Here is a 17,591-nt window from a genome sequence, read left to right on the forward strand (position 1 = left end):
TAGACACAACACATGTCCAGTCAAGGCTGAAGTTCATCTGTCACATCTTAATTTAACTACAGCAGCTTTGACTGTTTAGTCACACACAGACCATAAAACTGACAGGAGCAGGTCAGTGGAAAACAGATTGAATCAAAAAACATGTACCATAGGGAGGATGGATTGATGGCCAGTCCATCAAAGAGCTAACACACACCTACAGACAAATTAGTCTCTAAATCACCTACGTCACCTATGTCTTTCTATGTCTTTGGATAGTTTGTGAAACCAAAGGACGCAGTGGAAACCCACACCAAAATGGAGAAAACAGGCAAACTCAACACAGAAAGACCTCCAGGCTTTTAATGCAGTATAATGGTCAAACACCTTCTTGATTAAAACAATGTGGAGATAAATTACATTAATTTAATGTTACACAGTTAAATGTTACTGCTTGGAAAGACCACAATAGTAATGCTCGCCCACATTTATGTTAATAATTTGCAACTGTGCTCATTTATGTTGTTGGTAAAAGTAGTAGATTCTGGAAATTCTGGATTAATTTTTTTCTTCTGTTATGTTTTCGTTCTTTATCAACACTCAGTAACACAGGTTATATTAAACCATATTTGTGACTATGTAAAATGTTGTATTGGGAGTGCATGATCAGAGTTTCTTCACCATTAGTTTTGAAGCATGAGAAAGCCGCTCTTATCCATGTTTTGCAGCATGAGAAAGCCGCTCTTATCCATGGGTTGCAGCATGAGAAACAAGCCCCTCTTATCCATGTTTTGCAGCATGAGAAAGCCGCTCTTATCCATGTTTTGCAGCATGAGAAAGCCGCTCTTATCCATGTTTTGCAGCATGAGAAAGCCCTTCTTATCCATTCTTGACAGAGTAGCTTAAATTCAACTATAAATCAAACACAGTTTGGAATAAAAAGGAAATCATGGTTTAGCAAATACTATGAATTAAGCATATATTTTTATATAAGCATTGTATTTCTATTCTTACAGTATTCAAAATCACAAATTCACACATACAGGAGTATTATTATGGGATCTGCTCTTTTCACAAATGCACAAATACAATAATGATAAGAATGTATTTCAGCATGTACTTACATTTGAATTTTGATAGCTGACAAGATGAATTAAGCTTGTTGAGAAGCCGTAGAAGAATAATGATCACATTAAAAAATTCTAAAATAAGAGAACAAGTCTATTATTTTATCATAAAAAACAATAGTCAACAATATGTCACTAAAATACATATGATTGCTCAGAAGATCTTAAACATGAATGTTAAAATCACTGAAATGAGTTTGTTCACCTGGAAACATGCATGTGTTGAAAAAAACCCAGCTTATCCACTTTTCGAAGTCAACTAAAAATCAAACATTAACACTCAGTTAGGCCTTAAATGGAATCTTGGCTCTTATGTATTTGATTATTAAATAAAAAATAAATGTAAATGAACAAAACTTATCCTAACCTAATACATCTCTGCTTATACACTCAGCTTTAACAATGTAAGGAGTCAAATCACACAGAAACTCTTACTTGCACTCAGGAGGAGACACGACTGCACAATATTTACAAAGGACAGTCCAAAAGCCATGCGGTTCAGCACAACAATTACAAAGTATAGTCCAGAACCAGGTTCGATGAATGTATCATGTGCACTCTTTCTCCAGCCATATGCAAAAAGAACTGGAGGAATAGATAAAAAATAAATGTCACACAAGATAAATGATGTCCTGAGTGAGAACAGAACATATCTAAAGATGTGGTGAACTGAAGAGTGTTTGTCAAACAGTTGCCTGAATTAAATAAGGCCATAATAACTGAATCTCAATCTGTACCAATAAAAAAGTGAAGGTCACCTCATGTACGTCATATTTTAAAAAAGATAAGGCAACAGTAAATTAAGTAAAGTATAAACTATAAAATGGTGTAATTTTTTTTTTGTAATTAACAATATTTCAAACATTTCATATTTAAAATTATGACACCCATAGTTTCTGTTGTAAGCAGGATGCAGAAAATGTTTCTACTACCTGACAGATATCATTGAAATAGATGTTCAGAGAAATCACAATTGTTGTAAATGGCAAAAAAAAGTAATCCTGGGATACAACAGTTGTAAGACTTTGAGTGCTGCTTGTCTTTTAATCATTTTGAGTATTCAGGTTTGGACGACCAGATTTTAGAAAGAGTGGTTGGTGTAAGATTTAACAGCTGAATACTGCCAGGTCTATTGAAGTTGGCAAAACAGGTAATATTTCATAAAACACTTTTAATGTCAGAATAATGAGCATGACCTCTGATGTGTAACATTAGGATTTACCCACCTGAATAAACAATGACTGTAAAAACAACAAATTCACTTGTTATTCTGATACACCTGTTCCATGTTTTAATGTTGTCTGTAGACAGAAAGGGTTGAAAAAATCAAATTAAGTCATTATATAATATTATTATTACATATCCATTTCATACATTACTTGTACTCTACATTTAAGCAGTGCTAGGTAATAGGACCAAGTGTATTTTTTCACTAAACACTACTAATTTCTTGACACATTCAAGACATGCCAAGAATACATTTAGAAAATAAAACAAAAAAATGAGTCAGTTTGTGGTTTTAAATATTTTCATGCTTCAGTATTTGACAATTTAATATATTTAAATGCAATATAATTAACTAATCACTAACAATGTTGTCATGCTAAGTCTTAATATGTTGGCATCAATTTGCATGTACTGATCTCCATAATAATAATAATAATAATAATAAGTTCTAATAAAAAAATCCCTGACATACCTTGAAGATACTTTAAATAAGGCAAAGCCCAAATCAACATAACAGGCCTCAGAATATACAGAGCACAGCAAGTGACGGTCTCATGCAGAAATCCTGGAACAGAATATTTATTGATGGGTATTAAATGATATTGACAAAAAAATAAAAAATAAATAAAAGTCCCATCATAAGAGAATACACACAACAACATAGTTATGAGTCGGAGACAAGACAGTTCCGTACAACATTACTACAAGACTAATAAAATCTGCCAAATTCTTAATTTTTGGCTTTAGTAGTATTATATTTAAATATATAAACTACAGTAGGTAATATTTGAAGTGGATCAAAAAAAGTTAATCAAAGTTGTCCTAAGAACTAAGTTCTAAGAAGAAGGTTTTAGGACAGCTTTGATGAAATGTTTTGATCCACTTCAAATGTTGACTACTGTACTAAACTCACCTTCAGTGAGACCCCATAAAAAAAAGGCGATGGACATACAGATGTTTGGAAAAAAGACCAGAGAAAGCTGAAGATTCCAGATTGTGCTTCTGGAGACTGAAGAAAAGATGCAGAATAATCACAGTTAAATGAGCAAAAACACTTACAGTGACACATAAACAGTTAATCACAAGAAATAATAAGACTTTCCTTCCAAACTCACCTGTGTTTTTTGATCTGCAGTAGATCAGACAGCAGAGCAGAAGTACAGCTCCAGATCCAGCAACAAAACAGAAAACCAACACAGTTATGTGCAAAAGAGAGAAACCTGTGAAACACAAACATTAATTATAACATTTACAACTGCACTGAATCCATTATTTGAACTGAATCTATTTTGTTGCAAGCACTTATTTTCAACAAAGACTAGATTTACTAACATCTTGAGCCAGCACAAACCCTCTTTTTGTGTAATAAAAAAAAAAAAAAAAAAAAAAAAACACTTATGTCAGGATTTACTACTTATACAGCAAAAGATTAAGAGGCATGCCATCTTAAAAAAAAATATTTACATGATCTACATATGTGCATTTTAAGATGATTGAAGAAAAAAAAAATGGATAACATTAGATTCAAAACCATGTCAGTGAGCTGCAGCATAAATTATTTGTTGAGCAGATTCTTAAACATGAGAATCATGTTAAATGTTGCAATGAATGATCCAAACTACAAACTGGAAATACAGACGAGAAGCTAGTTCGTTTTTACTGTTATTGTGTTTATTGTTATTGTGAAATATACATTCTTTGAACAGCTCTCACTCAAGATTGATGTACCAGGGGCCTAAACGTTGCATACACACAAAATGGCCGTTTTTCCACACGTATATCGGGATTTAAAAAATAAACTTGCCATGTGGAGTGAGAGAAGTTATGAAATGTTCTGTTTATGAGGCACTGAATTGTTTTACACTGCAAAATCAGCACCTTCAGTTTCAATTTTTTTCCCCTAAATAAATATTAATTTCTATTTAAATTTATTTAGCTGTTTATGTTGACTCACCCAGTTGCTCCAGTACTACAGTTGCATTGGCTGAAAGTTCTCCAGCAAACACTTGACACATGTAAACTCCTTTATCCTCAGTTCTGACACTCTTCAGTCTGAGAGAGAAGTTTCCTTTGGGGATTTCATCAGTGAAGAACTCAACTCTGTCTCTGTATTGTTCATTTGATGAACCTGGAAAAGCCTCATTGTTTTGGTAGAGCAAAACCAGAATGTATTCATCTATTCTTATCCATTTAACCTCTTCAATGTGTTCAGGTTTGATGTGAGAGTCTACAGAGCAGTTCAGAGTGACGTCTTCACCATCATATGCAGATACGGACCGATTAGATCCTGATACTAGCAAACGCTCTGAAAGAATAATGGTTTAAACATAAGTTTAAAATACATAAAATGTAATTTCATTGAGAATTTCACTAGAACTCAAGTGGCTCTCACTCACCAACATATATTTGAACCTCAGTATCTCCAGAATCCTCCTGACTGTAAACTTTACATGTGTAATTTCCCTCATCTTCAGCTCTCAGATTGTCCAGACGGAGGGAGAAGTTTCCATGTTGAATCTGATCAGTAAAGAAATGAGCTCTATCATGATAATCCTGCTGCTGGGTCTCTGGTCGACTCTCTCCATCCAGAAACAAATGAACTGGAGTGTCTAAGTCTGTTCTTCTCCATTCCACCTCCAGACCCTCCGTTAGTAAAGGTTCATCAACATAACAGGGCAAAACCACTGAAGATCCCAGAGGAACAAACAGAGGACCAGAGGGACCGCGCACAGTGAAGCCTGTAAAGAAATAGAGATACTGATTACATAAAAAAATGAAAAAGAAAAACTTGAAGGTTATTTTCAAGTATCAACGTAAAGTGATAATACGTACCATTAGCGATCATCAGAAGTAGTGACAAAACAATGAACTTAATTTCCATACTTTATACAAAGTATATTTTTATCATAAAAATTAGAGGTTCTGTCTTTCATACGAGGCCATGTGTTAATAAAACACTTTTACTTTCGTTTTCTTAAATTAGAACTGTGAAAGACAAGTGCAGAGAATACTGTTGAAATATCACTTTCTATTGGCTCTTTAGCGGTTTCTGTTAATACATACTTGAACAACAATAACTTGCCTTCTAGGCTACAGTACACAAAAAGAAAGAAACGTGTTATGTCCTGATGGTAATTGTGTGCCTCTGTGTTTCTCTCTCTTCTGTTTCCCTCCTGTCAATTTCTGAGGCACACCTACACAAGACAGCTATAGGTTCAGGAAGCTGTCTATCTTTATTAACTTGAGTGACGTCATGGATTCCACTGACAATCCTGTGTGGCACCAGTGTTTAAAAGAGTGACAGGACGAAGACGAGACCTTTGTGATTGTGTTTAATCTGCTCTTTTGTTATGCTTGGACATTCTTTGTACAGTTTTGATTTGCCATCTCGTTTTCTTTTTTTGCCATTTGATTAGCCAACTCTTTTCTTTGCCCCAGCAAAGACTGCACATTGTACCCGGTTTAAAGAAATTGTTTGGTGTGATACGATTTCAAATTTAGGGGGTGGGGGGGTCAGAGGGGGGCCAAGCTTGTTGACACGGGGGCTCTAGAGATAAGACCCACCTTCCCCCCCCACCCAGAACAGCTCACATCAAGTCAAGTCACCTTTATTTATATAGCGCTTTTTACAATGCAGATTGTCTCAAAGCAGCTTTACAGTGATAACAGGTAAATAATTTTGCCTGCACAGCTGCTCTTAAAGAAAATGGTGTCATTGTCCAGCTTAAGTAAATTCAGTATTGATTCATTCCATTGTAAAAATCAATGGTTATTAACGTAGTTTACATACAATGATGTCAATGCAGGCAGATCAAAAACATTGTTGAATATCAAGTGTCCCCAACTTAGCAAGCCAAAGGCGACAGCGGCAAGGAACCCAAACTCCAACAGGTGACATCAGGTGACAAAAAGGTGATACAAATGGAGAAAAAAACCTTGGGTAAAACCAGGCTCATTCGGGGGGCCCGTTCTCCTCTGGCCAACAACGAACAGTGTGTGATTATGATTCAGGCAGCTTTACAGATCATAAGCCTGATTGGGATTGCAAGAGTCAAAATATTTAATCTGGTTCCATGTTGAAGATCGTATTCATCATGCCGGTATGTTTGGTGTGTTGAGGAACTGCGCCACTGGCTGTCCTGTTGGTGAGGCCTTCACAGAGGATGATCTAGTTGACATGATCTCTGCTGACACTTCAGGGCTGCGTTGTGGTTGTGTCAAGGCGCAGTTCGTCAATCTCACCTGGATACAACTGGTCCGGATCCAACTGACTACAGTACACCTCGGGATAAACAGAGAGACTAATATTAGCATAGATACCATTCTTCTGATGTAACGAGTACATCTGGTGTTATAGGAAGTGTTCCCGGTTCCGGCTGACCTAATTTTTGCAGCATAACAATCCTTTAATGGATTTGAAAACATAAATTGATAGTGTGTTATGTGTATGCCAGGTTAAAGAGATGTGTTTTTAGCCTAGATTTAAACTGACAGAGTGTGTCTGCTTCTCGAACAATGATAGGAAGATTGTTCCAAAGTTTAGGTGCCAAACAGGAGAAGGATCTACCACCTGCGGTTAATTTTGATATTCTAGGTATTATCAATTGGCCTGAATTCTGAGATCGCAATAGACGTAAAGGACTATAATGTGTTAAGAGCTCGCTCAGATACTGGGGAGCTAAACCATTTAGTGCTTTGTAAGTGATTTCAAGATTTTAAAATCTATTCGATGTTTAACAAGAAGCCAATGCAGTGTTGACAGAACTGGGCTAATATGGTCATACTTCCTGGTTCTAGAAAGAACTCTAGCTGCTGCAGTTTGGACCAGCTGGAGTTTGTTTATCAAGCGTGCAGGGCAACCATCCAGTAGAGCATTACAGTATCTAGCCTTGAGGTCATGAACGCATGAACTAACTGTTCCTCATCTGTAATTGAGAGCATATTTCATAGTTTAGATATATTTTTAAGATGGAAGAATGTGGTTTTACAAATGCTAGATACATGGCTTTTAAATGAAAGATTTGTATCAAAGAGCACACCCAGGTTCCTAACTGATGACAAAGACTTAACAGAGCAGCCATCAAGTGTTAGACAGTATTCTAGGTTATTACGTAAAGAAGTTTTTGGTCCAAAAATTAGAATCTCTGTTTTTTTCTGAGTTTAGTAGTAGGAAATTACTGGTCATCCAATTTTTTATATCAGCTATGCATTCCGTTAATTTTGTGAGTTGGTAAGTTTTGTCAGGGCGCGAAGAAATATAGAGCTGAGTATCATCAGCGTAACAGTGACAACTAACACCATGCTTCCTAATGATATCTCCCAAGGGTAGCATGTACAGAGTGAAAAGCAACGGTCCTAGTACTAAGCCTTGCGGTACTCCATATTGAACTTGTGATCGATATGACATCTCTTCGATTACTACTACAAACTGATAATGGTCAGATAAGTATGATTTGAACCATGCCAATGCAATTCCACTAATGGCAACATAATTTGAGTTTATTTAAAAGAATCTTGTGATCGATAGTGTTGAATGCAGCACTAAGATCCAGTAACACTAATAGAGAAACACAACCACGATCTGATGATAAGAGAAAATCATTTGTAACTCTAATGAGAGCAGTCTCAGTACTATGGTATGGTCTAAATCCTGACTGATTTTTGATAGAAAAGGTAGATTCGAGATCGGCTGTAATTGACTAATTCAAGTTGTGGTTTTTTAATAAGAGGTTTAATAATAGCCAGCTTAAAGGCTTTCGGTACATATCCTAGTAATAAAGATTAATTAACGATATTAAGAAGAGGATCCATGACCTCTGGAAGCATCTCTTTCAATAGCTTAGTCGATATAGGGTCTAACATACATGTTGTTGATTTTGATGATTTAACAAGTTTAGACAATTCTTTCTCTCCTATAGCAGCGAATGAATGGACACTACAATGCACTGTTTGACGTGATACTATAGTAGACGGTTGCATGGTTATAATATTCTCTCTAATATTATCAATCTTGCAAGTAAAGAAGTCATTACTGCTGTGCTGTTTGGAAATATTAGAAGTTGAAGCTTTATTTCTTGTTAATTTAGCCACTGTATCAAATACCTAGGATTGTGTTTGTTTTCTTCTAAGAGATTAGAAAAATAAGTAGATCTGGCAGTTTTTAAGGCCTTTCTGTACGTAAAAATGTGTTCTTTCCATGAAATGCGAAATTTCTTGTTTTGTTTTCTTCCAGCTGTGCTCCATTTTTTTGGCTGCTCTCTTAAGGGCCAGAGTGTGCTCGTTGTACCACGGCGTTGGACTAATTTCCTTAATCTTTTTTAAGGGCAAAAGAGCAACTGAGTCTAATGTGCTAGAAAAGAGAGAGTCAGTAGTTTCTGTTGCAGCATCGAGTTCTTCTAAGCTATCTGGTATACTAAAGAATGAAACTGATCTAGAAGATTATTTATAAAGCAATCTTTAGTGGTAGAAGTGATAGTTCTACCATATTTGTGGCAGGGTAGTGGTTTTGCAGCCTTGGTTTTGCAGTCTTTTTAATGATTGCAATCTCGGTGTTGCCTCTTCTAACCCTGGACCAAGGAAGTTGTAACAAATGGCAATAGGCTATTGATTGTGTGTGACACAGCGAATTGTGTTGGGGTAGGCTACTTCCCTATAGAAATCATAAATTATAGGCCTACATAGGCTATCCTATAAATAACTGCTTATAGCTTAATATTTGTAGCATTTTATTATTATTATTATTATTATTATTATTATTATTTTGTTTAATGAAGAAACAACATTAACAGTTTGGTACTGGCTGTTTTGTTAAAATAGCATATTTGCCCTATTAGAGTGAATTACATAGAACTGTCATTGTGTCAGAATGACCACAAGACTGAGATGACAAATTGGATATTTTTTGCTATTGAAAAATAATATTTAATCACTACATTAATTTACATCTTTATACTAATCCAGAAAATATTTAAGAGCAAAGAAAGCACACTAGTGTTTCCTCTAAGAAAACTTGCTGCTGGTCAACATACCTAGAAATTATAAAGTTTACCAGACAAAATATCATCTCGTTTTTGTCTTTATTATGTATTGTATGTATGCAAAAGTTATAGTGTAATTATTAGACTAGTCGTCGTTCAGACAAAATGAGTTTAAAAATGTATTTCTCACTCTTTTTTTTTTTATCCATCATGTTTAATTACCCAATAACTAGGCCTAGATGGAATTATGTGTGTGTATGAGAGAGAAATAAATAAATACATAAAAATGATAATATATTATATATAAAAATAGATTATTATATTATATATTATATTTATCATATTATTTAAGACAATATTTTGCCGATAGTGTTTTTTGTGCTGACTGTATAAAACCACCAATAGGTGGTATCCTAACCCTGTCTTAATGAGTAATTCATTGAATCATTCATTCAAATGATTATTTTAAAACGGTTGGTTCATTTAGAGACAAAAGGCTTGTTTGACTTCAAGCAGCGCTGCACAGACCGACTGGCGGCTGAATTGAAGCAGTGCATGCCAGTAAGAAATTTCGTCCGACCTGAGACAGCACCGACGCTATGTGACTGTGACGTATGGCTTCAAAGTACCGCAAAAGCGATTCTAGAGCAGTCGCAGTTTCTCAAGAGCGGCTGCACGAGCTCTGATGATGACACAGCTGTTCCACGATTGGATTCACCACATGCCCATGTGTCCTACGAAGGACGTTTACTCCGTATACCACATCCTTCACAGGTTGCGTCCTCTGGAGGATGCAGCCTTCGAAATGAAATGAAATGAGACACAGCTACAGTCTTTACGAATGGGTCATTTAATCATTGACTCAAATTAATCTTTTGAAAGCACAGATTCATATCAAGTACGAAACATTGCACTGTTGCTCTGAGATGCACAACTGCTCCAGCTTTGTTTGGACTATTTCCTTTGGCTAAACACAGCAAAAACAGACAATATTTCTAGACACTCTAGACCATAGAGTGGATGTGCCTGACTGCCTGCCTGAGGTCCAGATCTGTCTCTTATTGAAAATGTATGGTCCATCATGAAAAGGAGAATCAGACAATTGTGATTACGGACTGCTGAGCAGCTGACTTGTATCAGGTGAGATTGGGCAAGAACTCCACTTGCAATAGATAGATAGATAGATAGATAGATAGATAGACAGAGAGATAGATAGATAGATAGATTGATTGATTGATTGGAATGTTCTCTTCCAAACAATTTGATAAAGATTTTAAAAAATATAATAAAAAGCAGAAAATTGTTGAACTTGGAAAATCTCTGGGGTCTATGAAGTTTTCATAATGTGACATACAAAAACACAGACATGCTGCATGCTCAAGTGTAGTGTATACCACATCCTTTAAAGATGACGAATGCTGCATTATGTGTGTGGGTGAATGTGGGTTCTGGGGGATAGAAGCATTGTTGTGTATAACTGTCAAAAATGAAGACAGTTAGGAAATAAATGTCTAGCAAGGTAGAAAAATGTGTGTATTGCTAATGCCATTGACGCAAACAGGAAATGCCTTGACACAACCACCCATGTAGGCTTGGTTGATATCTGAACCGTAGGCCTAGGAGGTACGGTAGTATAATATAATCTAAGAAGAAAATATCATACGCCTACCTGACTCCTCCTGAATCTATAAACCTTTTACAGGAGCTGAGTAATATGAATAGAGGAAGTGGCTTGTGACCAAAATAGTGTTACGTAATCACAGTGGAAACCACCCAGGGAGTGACGCAGCACAGACACAGTGGTAAACATGCATCTGTTCCTACTTTTTTTTTTTGGAGTGTGTTGCAGTCATCAAAATCAAAATTTGTTTATGTTCACAAAATACACTTAAGCTCGTCAGTGAAAACATTGCAAATCTTTTCTTTGTGCTTTTGTCAGTTAAATAAATGTTTGAGAGAATTAAAAAATCACAGATTCTTGATTTTATTGCATTTTACAAAATGTCCCAACTTTTCTGGAAATGGAGTTTGTATATATTACCGCCCGACCAAATAAAAAAATAGCTGTTTGGATTTAAATAGTGTATGACTGGATCATTATTGCAGTGATGATTATTTTTCTAGCATGTTATCCCCCAGTTTCACAGACAAGGCTTAAGCTAGTCCTCGATAAAAACGCATGTTTGAGCTGTTTTAACTGAAAGAAACTTACACTGAATTATCTTTAAAAATGTCATGCAATTGTTTTCTCTCAAGATGCACACCAGTAATGTTTTTTTCTTAGACACATTTATAAAAGTTACTTAAATGCCCTAATTGAAGTAAGGCCTAATCCTAGCTTAGTCTAAGCCCTGTCTGTGAAACCAGGCCTATATATTTGGCAAAGCTTCTTCTAACCCTAATCGATGGAGTGTGTAGCTTTTCATTTCTTAAACAGCCATGTAGGAAGAGACATCATGCCCATACTCCAGGATGACAATGTCAAGATTCATCAGGCTCAAACTGTGAGAAAGAGGGAGCATGAAGAATCATTTTCACACATGAACTGGCTCCTCTGACTCCAGACCTTAAATTCATTGAAAGTCTTTGGGATGTGCTGGAGGAGACTTTATAGAGTGCTCGACTCTTGTGTTGTCAATACAAGATCTTGACCAACAATTGATGCACCTCTTGATGGAAATAAATGTTGTGATGTTATTTCTATCAAGAGGTTCATACATTTTTGGTCAATATTTTGTATTGACAAAGCAACCATCTTGTTTCATGAATATTAATTACGTAAAGTGACGTTGTCTTTGTTGACCTTTGTTGAAATGTTACTTTAGCATTCATTCTATATTAAACCAAATATTACATTGCGACCGTGGAAACATTTGGATTTGTGCCGAATAAGAGAGGTTATTTTTTTGAATTCAGTCGATTCTCTTGGCAAAAAATTAGGGATTATTTCATATAAAACAACAACAAATTATGGATATTATTTAAAATATTATATTGGAATCATTTTACATTTTGGGACCAACAATTTTCATGCATTAATCATTACAATAAATTATAATTGTGGATTTACCCACATGAATACATTAGCCGAATACTGTAAAAGCAGAAAAATATGAATCAGCATGAGCAGACATATTATACTTAAGAACTGCCAGACTTTACCAACAACTTTTATTTGAACCAGTTTCACTGTGGAGAGCAGGGGTGATGTGGTTCATCAAGTGTTTTTCCAGTGGTGCTCATAGCTAAGATTGTGTCATGACTGTATATTATTTTTTAGATAAAAACAGATCAATGCAATGAAACTAAAAGACAATCTTCTAAATGATCAGCAACCAGCAAAATAAAAGAAATAGTCTACTGAAAAACTGGTGGTTCTCATGAAATCGACCAGAATAACTAAGAAGAACTGAACACTTGTGACGCAGAAAGATTGTTTCATACCTGATGAGCTTGAAGACATTCTCACAACATTTATTATTACTGAAATGCACTCACACATATGAACTAACAATTCAGACAGTTTACAAACGGGTTTGTTTTAAACAAATATAATTGCATAGATGTACATTTTTCACAGCCAATTCTGCAACGTCACCACTATTAGTGAAACACCCTGAGACATTATCAAAATAAAAGACACAAACACAAACATAAGGAGATCCATTTTCAGTAGGCAAAAAAGGACTCTGAGTCATTGAAAGTAAAAAGTAACAGCATGTTTATAAAACACGATGCCTGCACTGTAAAAATGACCGTAATAACAAATCATTTTATAATTTACGGTGAAAAACCGTAAATTGACATTCCCACAATTTCCTGCGTGACAGATTTGGTTTATTTTCGTTTCTTAATTTTTTCTTAATCAGTTATGTACATTAGGGTTTTATGTTACATCTAATGTTGTTAAATTAAAGTTTGTAGCATTTAAAAAAAAATGTATGTTACCATGATGGTGTTTAGTGTTTGTGTGAATGTGACTGTGACTGTGTGCACCTTCTATATATTAGTATTGTCCTTCTCATCATGTTGAAAAGCTGCTTGTGATGAGCTTTGATTCATCATGTGACTCTCATCACCACTGTTATTGGTGGTTGTCAGTGTATTATAAATGTACAAAGCAGTACTTCATTAGACTGGTAAATTAGGTTGGTAACAATTTTTTTTTACAGTGTAATCACAGATGCAATAGACACAAAAACATTTACAAAACATGTTTAACTATTTCATATTTAACTAATAAATACTCAAAGATGAATATTCACATTTTTTAAATACGCCACATTTACATAAGAGCTGTACCGAAATCTGACTGTTTATGAAAATAAAAAAGTTTAGTTTGTTTATAAGAAACTTAATACTGCCACAACTTAATACTGCCACTTTTGAAACGATTCAACAACCAATATAAAATTATTCAAGTAATTTGCAGCAGAAGGCAGACATTTTTGAAGTCTTCAGTCTCAGTCAGTTGGTTTTTACTCCAGAGGAGCTCATCTACTGCAGACAGAGAGCATCAAAGTGCAGGAGAAATGTAGAAGAGTGTGTGAGAAATGTGTCTCATTATGGTGTCTGAGAAACAGCAGAATCAGGTTCAGACAGATTCTCCATTTCATGAGCCTTTGCTGTGTTCTGTGAACAAGACATTGTTATTTGGCAACATCTGAACTCTATATGAAGATATCAAAGCTTAGACTGCAGATGAGTTTATATCACACATAATTATTGCATTACGCAATTCCTGATATTGCTGAGTTAGATGCGTTCCTGGGTCAACATAGTTTGTTGATCCTGGAACAACATTCCAGTCTGAAAATTTAGTCTTAACCCTATTCCTACCCCTAAACCTAACCCTACCCATAAGTTATCCCAAAAATCAGAGGGAAATGATAGATGAATAACACTGATGTAGAGGCACCAATTCATGATTTTAAGCCTAAACTTGACATAATCTGTAAACTTGTCCCTCAAATCTGATTGGTTGATTTGAATGTTGTTCCAGGATCAACAAAAATGTTGACCCAGGAACATGTTGAACTCAGCAAAATCAGGTTATGCATTGTGTTACCATGAGTTGAGGTCTGTGTCTTTGATCTGAGTTCCTTTGATTGTGTGTAGATCTGTATTAAAAACACAATTAAAGGTTTAACACTGATATATATACAGTTGAATGTACTGTATAAGAGCACTAAATAAAAATCTGCACTTACTTGGCTATATCAATCTTCCCTGTGTGAAAGTTGTTTAAAATGTTAATTATTGAGCGAAATCAGAATCACAGCAAGTAAATCACACTCTGTAAGGAGTAGGTAAATGTTTGTCTCATTTTACCAGTTTTGAACCTCCTTCATTTCAATAACTGTTTGCATCTGTTAAAGATCAGCATTAGAAGGGGCTTTTGCACTGAAGGAACCTTTTCAGAGTATCTAGAACTATTCGCTGAAGTACCCGGATTTTGCCGTGTCCGCACCACAGGAATTAGGAACGATTTTAGTTCTAGGAACTCCTTTTGGGGGAACTAAATTAGCTCCTACTTCAGAGTAGGGTCTAAACCAGCTCTATAGGAACTATCAGTGACGTAAGTGTACGTTGATTGGTCAAACGCATGTCAAACACCGGCACACGGCATTTTTAAAAAGCCGTGTAAACATATTTAATTCACGAACATGGAAAACAGTGATAACTGCATTTAAAAAGTTTCTTTAGATTATTAAAAAAAAAAAAAAAAGTTAAAAGATCGGATCGGATAGATATACAATCAGAGAAAACACATGAAGTGACCAGGTGTAAACAGGACCATGGCTCTTTTAGGAACTGTTCACTGAAAGGTTTGTTTGGGAACCAAATAGTTCTTCTATGGCATCACTGCAGCAAAAAACAAAACAAAACAAAAAAAAAAAAACATTTAAGGGTAACTTACAGCATTTCACAAACCAATAATTCACACACATGGATCATACTATCATTCTTGAGTTTGAGTCATTATTTATAATGTGAACTGCTGGGACTTTTGACAGTCAGTCAAGTCTGTCTACTTTAACAAAGATTTTAATCTCCCTCTCCTCATCACTATTCTGTCACTTCTGTACTGTACCATGTAATAAAATAAAAAATAAAAGATACTTACAGAAAGCATGCATTTGTAAAACCAGACAATAAAAGGCAAAAACACATTCGGAGAGGAAGACAATGACTCTCAGATCCTTCAAAACACGTTCACCATTTCCTAAGAATTTACATGAAAGAACAACATTGAAGAGAAAGGAAGATGCATGGAACATTTGAAAGCAAAATGGTAAAGCAATTTTTAGTAGTTGTATAACTTAACTTTGCTGAGTTTGGTTCATTTTCAGTATGCTTTTGCATAATTAGACAAAAATGGTGTGATGGTAAGAGATCTCTATTATATTATAATTACTCACGTGCTTTCAGGATCAGTTCTGCTGTCAGTGTAACAGAGTTCAACAAAACAAGACCAACTGCTCCAAACATGTACATGATTTCATGACAGAGATGCACTTTAAGACAGACAGACAAAACAAACACAATCACACAGTTGCATTAATTAAGCAGATCTCTTTTCTATGAAATATTAATAAAAAAAAAATTTAATTAGGATTCATATTAGGATTTAGCAGTGAGTAATTACATGCATTTGATCCTTGTTGGCTCGTCTCAGTCTGTTGTCGTCGTCTCTGGTCTCTTGAACGTTCTGCCTCTGTTAAAACAAAACTGAAATCTGATTCAAAAGTCAAATGGATGAGCAGAAAATATGGATTGAGGTTCATCAGTTGTGGTTCATCAGACCAGAGAATCTAGTTTCTCACAGTCTAATAAGAATCCTTTGGGTGACATTTTGCAAATTTCAAGCAGGCTTTCATGTGTCTGCACTGAGGAGAGGCTTCTGTACAGCCACTTTGCCATAAAGCTCAGATATTTGAATGTTGTAGTGATGTAGTGGTTTCTAGATCTCTGAATCTTAGCAAATTAAAAATACTGTGGCTTGGCAAACGAAATCTACCACAAACCTTAGAGAATCATGTTGCATGATTTATTCAAAAACCCTCCTCTCATAAGTTTTGCGTCTGAAAGGAAAACTGCAGTGGCAAATATAACTCTGTCCACACTTTTTCATCGCTAATCTTTCACAGAGTGTCTTTAGTAAATCCTGACTGTAGTTTTTTAACTTTAACTTTTTTAGGGTTTGTGCTGCTGATGCAAGCTGTTAATGTAGTGTCAATTTGATATTTTAGTTTTTTTCTTTCAAAATTAATCACAAATCTGGTTCTTGCTTTTTCATTATGATATATGGAGTGTAGATTGATGTGGAAAAAAGCAATTTAGCATAATCCTGAACATCACAGTTCAGTCTCATTACAAAACCCCCCATCATGACCAATAAAGTGATCATTAAGAAATTAAAATAATGTGCAGTTTAGCGCAAAGTCTAAAGGGTATATCTGCTTTATATAACTTATTTTTCCTTTTAATAATATAAATAATGATTTATACATTTTACATAAACAGCATCGTTTTAAAGGGTTAGTTCACCCAAAAATGAAAACAATGTCAATTATTACTCACCCTCATGCCATTCCACACCCGGAAGACCTTCGTTAATCCGAATCAGCGGTTCAGAGCGCCAAAGTCACGTGATTTCAGCAGTTTGGCGGTTTGACACGCGATCCGAATCACTGATTTGACACAAAAGATTCATAACACTCCGAAGCTTCCTGAAGCAGTGTTTTGAAATCGGCCATCACTATATAAGTCGTTATTTTGTTTTTTTTGGCGCACCAAAAACATTCTCGTCGCTTTATAATATTAATATTGAACCACTGTACTCACATGAACTGATTTAAATATGTTTTTAGTACATTAATGGATCTTGAGAGAGGAAATGTCATTGCTGGCTATGCAGGCCATCGGCCATCGGATTTCAACAAAAATATCTTAATTTGTGTTCCGAAGATGAACGAAGGACTTAAGGGTGTAAAACGACATGAGGGTGAGTAATAAATGACATTATTTTCATTTTTGGGTGAACTAACCCTTTAAAGCTTTAATTTGCTAATTTGCATATATAAGAAATCACATCACAATAATCCAATTTCTCAGCACCATATTTTTGTGCCCTTTTATAAAAAAAGATTGGGATAATAAAAGACATTGTAAGCATTGTAAGTCAGTGATGGATAATACCTGTCACGCTGAATTCATAGACCGCTATCATCCTCAGAGCTTCAAGAAATACAATGACGCAGATCCATCCCATGTACTC

General features: G+C 35.3%; 1 protein-coding gene across 13 annotated transcripts in view; it reads right to left on the reverse strand.

Annotated features, from left to right (window-relative positions):
* The window catches only part of LOC127509449 (uncharacterized), a 103,855-nt gene that overhangs the window by 15,385 nt on the left and 70,879 nt on the right, over nt 1–17,591 (reverse strand). For 4 of the 13 annotated variants that reach the window (XM_051888176.1, XM_051888169.1, XM_051888175.1 and 1 more), the window contains exons 6-11: nt 2,806–2,898; nt 2,333–2,407; nt 1,542–1,691; nt 1,312–1,365; nt 1,104–1,181; nt 661–891 (exon numbers count right to left, since the gene is read on the reverse strand). In XM_051888176.1, the coding sequence (XP_051744136.1) occupies nt 661–891; nt 1,104–1,181; nt 1,312–1,365; nt 1,542–1,691; nt 2,333–2,407; nt 2,806–2,898 (681 nt within the window). Of the gene's footprint in view, nt 1–660; nt 892–1,103; nt 1,182–1,311; nt 1,366–1,541; nt 1,692–2,332; nt 2,408–2,805; nt 2,899–3,246; nt 3,343–3,448; nt 3,554–4,287; nt 4,639–4,729; nt 5,072–5,165; nt 8,917–17,591 lie in introns of those variants that run through there. The other 9 variants (XM_051888181.1, XM_051888179.1, XM_051888180.1 and 6 more) reach the window with 8 other exon arrangements.

Source organism: Ctenopharyngodon idella, chromosome 3 (assembly GCF_019924925.1).
Source record: "Ctenopharyngodon idella isolate HZGC_01 chromosome 3, HZGC01, whole genome shotgun sequence".
NCBI classification, from domain to species: Eukaryota; Metazoa; Chordata; class Actinopteri; order Cypriniformes; family Xenocyprididae; genus Ctenopharyngodon; species Ctenopharyngodon idella.